The sequence below is a fragment of the Dendrobates tinctorius genome, unplaced genomic scaffold (assembly GCF_039654945.1).
Source record: "Dendrobates tinctorius isolate UK_male_01 unplaced genomic scaffold, ASM3965494v1 ptg000043l, whole genome shotgun sequence".
Lineage (NCBI taxonomy): Eukaryota > Metazoa > Chordata > Amphibia > Anura > Dendrobatidae > Dendrobates > Dendrobates tinctorius.
The window spans coordinates 37,877,854-37,883,853 of record NW_027361711.1 but is presented as its reverse complement, the minus strand read 5'-3'; the positions used below and the strand labels follow the sequence as shown (position 1 = coordinate 37,883,853).

Here is a 6,000-nt window from a genome sequence, read left to right as displayed (position 1 = left end):
GCACTGGGTTTCAGAAACCCACCAATTATTGATGACCTGTTCAAAGGTTAAGCTATTAAAAGAGTTGTCCAGTCAAAAGATGCTTATTACCTGGGGTTGGATTTTGTATATAAAATAAATTATATTCCCCTGCTGTCACCCACCTGGATACAAAATTGTCCTCTCTGTGGTGTACACCGGCATCGGAATTGATTACCGCACCATTCAATCAGCCACAGGACTCCTGCAGCTTGTAATAATCTACAGCAGTCAGGTAACTTGAGCCCAGCGTCATCAGAAAAACATCCAAAGACACTGAGCTGAAATCAACCTGACCTCTTCAGACTGACACAAGAGGCTTTTTAGCTGGTTGAACCCAATGGTCATTGCTTCCTATGCTGGAACATTCTTCGGAGAAGCATGCTCTGATTCCAGTGGGTGACAGCACGTAGCCATTGTAGTTGTATGCTAGAAGTTTTAGTTTTGTAGTTTTGGACAAACACACCGGTTGTCAAGAACTAAAATTACACTAATAATATTATGGAGCCTAGACATTCAACTGGGTTAAATCGAGTTTTCGAGCCAAATATATTTTAGAACAGGTGAAGATTAAAGGTCTATTCACATGCAGTAAATACAGGTTGTAAAAATATGGCATGTATTTACTGGAGAATCTGTATCAGAAGTCGAGGGCAGATACTCAGATTCCTGCTGGTGAGTTAAGGTTTAAACTGTGGTGGGTCCGCACAGGCATTAGCTAATCCACATGACACTGTACGCCACAGTTCTGCCAGTTGCACAAATTTGGCTTCACAGAATGGTAGAACTAAATTTCAAAATGTTCCTTATTTGTGCAGAAATTCTTCACAAGGTGCATAGGATACAGATAAACCACTCTGAGCCAACTAGCGCATTTCGAACTTATGAGTTATAGCCATGGTAGATCACAGATTTGGGGCAAAAACTGCTTGCATACATGACATATCACTTTTTGGAACAGTTTTGGAAACCTTACTGCTAAAATATGAAGTTGTTGGAATGACAGAATTGATACAAAAAATAGCGCGAAGGAGCACTACTATCCCCATTACAATTCAGCGGCAGTGCATATGCCCAAATGCCACTCCATTTATTCTCTAAGGGGCTCATGGAAAAAACTGAGCACAACATTTTGCAGCCTAAGAGGGAATGAATGCAGCGACCTCTCAATTATACACACTGCGGCTCCATTCTAACGGGGAAAAACGTTCCCCTTCTGCCAATTGGTGTGTGTCCCTACAGTCAGACCCTCTGCGATGTATCATGTGGATAGGTAATAACTTATGTTCATCACACAACCACTTCTAAAGGGGATGACTAGAGAGAGAAAACATAGCTGCCTTCTTCCAAAAAGCACTACACCTGTTTAGGGGTTGTGTGCGGTATTGCAGCTCTGCACTAGTCACTTCAATGTAGCTGAACTGCAGTACCAAACTCCAGTGCGTAGAGAGAGTTGGCACTGATTTTGAAAAAGGCAATCCTGTTTTTCTAATTCTGGACAACACATTTAAGGCCTAATGCAGACAGCTAGCTATATGCATATTGCACATTGGCACATGCAGTTCCTATGCTTCCATGTGGTGCACAGTGCATTTTGGCACATGAAGTCCTTATGCTTCAATACGGGGTACAGTGCATTTTGGCACAAAAAAGTCCCTTTGGCTCCATGTGATGCACACTGCATTTTGGCACATAAAGTCCCTATGGTTTCATGTGGTGCACATTTCATTTTGGCTCATGAAGTTCCTTTGGTTTCTTATGGTGCACAGTTCGTTTTGTCTCATGAAGTCCTTTTGGTTTTATGTGGTGCACAGTGCATTTTGTCACATGAAGTCCCTCGGGTTGCATGTGGAGCCATGGCTATATAAGTAGCCAGTTTCAGTAGCATTGTTTGTAGTGGAGACTTTTTCTCCAGAAAATTACAAATCAACTATATGTTGATTATTTGATGAGTCATTAAAAGTATTGGAAGTCATAATATGGACAGTTGAAGTGATTTTCTTGTACGGACAACCTCTTTGATTACCGAGAACTGGCTGATCCCAACCGGATTGTCAACAGGTCTGGCTGCTAAAAATCCGTAAGAACATCTTTACCAACATTAGAAGCCCCAGACTGTCACAAATCATGCGAGTTCAACAAAAGCTAAAATCAACCTATACTGTTAGATAATAATGTCCCTACTGTTGGCTTTCCGGCAGAAGGCTGATTCACCGGCAGCTCTTTCTTGGACCTCTTTTTGTAGGCATTAACTACTGCATTACCACCATTGCTCTGTCCATTTTGAACATGATCTGACCTAGCCTAGCTATCACAATTCATCAACTTATAGAACTTCTAGAACTGATGGGTACTTAGATTTGATGGATACACAGATACTATATACGTATCATGGCCCTCTATGGGCTACACATGTGTATTGCACGTGGACAGCTGATAACTGTGCTGTATACTGGTGCCCCCATGTGAACTTGCACAGAAATACCATGATCCTATGTTAGAACATCGTTCTTCAGCCTAGTGAAATATTCGGTCGATTTTTAGTATTTTGTACCGAAATCTGTAAGATCACAATATAATGCAGCCCTAATTGCAGCGTAATGGCTTGTTATTGCTAGCCAAACAGTGACAACAGCCTGCTAGCATAAAATACATTTTGCAGCCGACGAGATAAGGCTGTAATTGCAAAGCACAGCTTTGTCCCTAATTGCTGTAATCTGCGACAACATAACCAATTAGAATCAACGCTTGATGTGACAACTTAAATGGAGGTTAATAGGTTAAATCGCCCAGGGGATAGGTACGGTGTAAACTGCTCTTCGCACTTTCATATTTTCACCTGTTTGGAGCGTTGACAGCTCACAAATGGATCCTCTGCTTTTATTTTTTTTTTCCTTCACAGCTATATTCCTTTAAGATGATGTAATAGTTATTTCCCTGGTTGGTTTCTTCCCTGCACTGCTGAAATAGCACCATCTCAGAACAGCCCTGGGAACTGTGGATCCACCCAGCGCAGCAGCTAGAGCAGGCTCAGCAACCAAGCATCAGAGCACCCAGAGCTGAAGAGTCAGCCGGTGCTGCTGCCTGCCTGCTCCCCCTGTCCCTACCTGGAAGTATGTTCCTGCTAGTACCTGGAGTATCTGATGTGCACCCTGCTCCATGCTGGCTGCCTGCTATGAATGAGAGCTTTTTACAAGACATTTAGAAATCAGCATCCCATCTGGAGAAAGCTTTTTTTCCTCTCCCCTATTAAGGAGCCTGTATTTTTTTGTATTATTTTTAGTGTGTTTTTTTTTTTTTTTGCTGACAACTACAACTGAAAAAAGGCATCATAGCCTCTGCTACCCAGGAGCTGCCAACTTTCTGCACTTGCAAGGAGCTACACCTTTTCCATACTTTTCGATTATTTTATATTTATTTCTATTACTGTGTGTCTAAAGTGTCATCTTTTCCACATGAAAGGATTATGCAACACAGGTACAGTCATTTTATCACTGTCATCTAGATTTTCACTTTTAACGTACAGCATATACAATGTCAATGTTTTCCTAGAATGTAAATGACTTGCAGAGATTTCTTTAGGTACGTAAACAATTTATATGATTTATACTGTTTTTATCATTTTCCCTCTCTAAGAACTTTACAAATATTCTCTTTTGACAGATCCTTGTGCGTCTGTTCATTCCGTGTGACCTTGCATCCAGAGACTTCAGGGTGACGTGTACCCTTTTTATGCCTTTTTAGCAAGTTACTATTTGATCTCACACTCAGACTGCTATGTTACTGACCAGTTGTAACTGAATTCATGACCAAGAAATTCAGAATCAGCAGAGTTGTTGCATCTTGGGAATATATATTTCAGTTTTTCACTTCGATTTTAAAATTCATGAACAATTTGTACCAAAATTAGTGGAATCTGTTAAAAAAAAAAAAAAAAAGCACAATGGCTCTGAGTGGAAACTGCAGAACTTATGCTCCACCTAGAGACCAAGGGACCATCCTGCAATCTTTTCCAGAGGTAGTTGAATTAAATGTCGGTGGGCAAGTTTACTTTACACGCCATTCAACGTTGACTAGTATACCCCATTCTTTGCTATGGAAAATGTTCACCTCAAAAAGGGACTCTATAAATGACCTGGCCAAAGATGCCAAAGGACGATTCTTTATTGACCGAGATGGGTTTCTTTTCCGTTACGTGCTTGACTTCCTCAGAGACAGACAAGTGGTCTTGCCAGATCACTTTCCGGAAAAAGGGAGATTGAAAAGAGAAGCTGAATACTTCATGCTCCCTGAACTTGTGAAGATCTTAGCACCTGATGAAGTAAAACAGAGTCCTGATGACTACTGCCATAGTGACTTTGAGGAAGTGTCCCAAGGAAGTGAAACAAGAATATGCCCATCATCTTCTTTGATGCCTTCAGACAGAAAATGGGGCTTCATCACTGTTGGTTATAGGGGATCTTGCACTATGGGCCGAGAAAGTCAAGCGGATGCAAAGTTTCGCAGAGTTCCAAGAATTCTGGTTTGCGGTCGTATCTCTCTCGCCAAAGAGGTTTTTGGAGAAACATTAAATGAAAGCAGAGATCCAGACCGAGCACCAGAAAAATACACCTCAAGGTTTTATCTCAAGTTCAAGCATCTAGAGCGAGCATTTGACATGTTGTCAGAGTGTGGATTCCATATGGTAGCCTGTAACTCCTCAGTGACGGCTTCATTCGTCAATCAGTATACTGATGACAAGATCTGGTCCAGTTATACAGAATACGTTTTTTACCGTAAGTACTACTCAACTCAAGCCATACCATGACATACAATAATGTTTTCTGGAGTATAAATATGGAGCCTATTGTGTTAATTTAAAAGCACCGATGATTAAATGAAACTTGAAATCCTATGTCTAGGTGGCACTAGAGGCCAGAGGAAATGTTATTGGGCTGGAGCTGACTGCTGTGCCTTACTTTATAAATCAACAGGATGTCATTCTCACACAGTAGCCAAGCATTTACAGCTAAAAGAAGGGGAGAAGCTGGGATGGGATTAGAGGAGGCAGTAAATCTTTTGATTTGCTCTCCTTTCATGCGGGATACTTAGAAATGAATTTTCAGTACTTGGCTTTTATATTTATATGACTAGTACACTTGTTCAGTGCATGGTTATGGCACAGCTAGCCACAGGCTGCCTCTTGCTGGCTTTATGAAAGATTTAAAACCAAAAAATAGAAAAGTTGGATATGTTCATATTTTCAATGCCTAATCCTTTAAGGTTCCTATTAATGCCATCTGAATGTAGAATGTGTGGTGTATGAATAAAACTATAAATCTGTAATGTTTTAGTCCTTATAAGAACCATGCGGGTTAAACAGGTACCATGATCTGGGGTATTTTGGCTTTACTAAGGATATATATGATGGGTATGTAATTTATGTGCTTTTTCAGGAGCACATTGAGAAAAATAGATCCCTGACAAAGGTCTGATATGAGTCTTGAGAGTTTAGCTAAATTGGTTTTTATATCTCTTAAGGCATTGTTGAAAATCAATTCAATTTTTGTGGATTTTGTTCCAAAAGGCTATATTTGTAGACTTTCCAGTCAAGGGTCATAGTTGACTTTTTCAGGGGTTATGCCAGGTTAACCCACACATACAAATTTGGAACCAGATGTAATAAGTCATTATTTATGAAAGGATTCAGCATATTAGAGATCAGAGTTTGTATACCTGCTTTAGACTGTTACATAATGCCTGACATATGTTACATTAGAATATTTATTGGATGTATAGATTTCTCTTTTCTAGGTCTCAAAGGATTTTTTTTGATATGTAATGAGTGATACCTTCCTTCTAATATTAACCAGCAATGTCATTGTATTTTATGTGTGCTGTAGGCTGGTCATTGATCTATATAGTTGTGATCTCATGTCCTGGAGTTTTGGCAAGCTATATCGAATGCCGAGGAGAGGCAGGAACTATCGTTATAATTATAGG

The 6,000-nt window shown here is 40.2% G+C and overlaps 1 protein-coding gene across 2 annotated transcripts in view; it reads left to right on the top strand.

The window, feature by feature from the left end:
• The first annotated feature begins 2,871 nt into the window (after positions 1-2,871).
• The window catches only part of KCTD16 (potassium channel tetramerization domain containing 16), a 495,172-nt gene continuing 492,043 nt past the window's right edge, over positions 2,872-6,000 (top strand). Inside the window, exons 1-2 of one of the 2 annotated variants that reach the window (XM_073575271.1) lie at positions 2,872-3,495; positions 3,682-4,793. In XM_073575271.1, coding sequence (XP_073431372.1) covers positions 3,962-4,793 — 832 coding nt within the window. In that variant the 5' untranslated portion in view covers positions 2,872-3,495; positions 3,682-3,961. The other variant, XM_073575272.1, reaches the window with a different exon arrangement.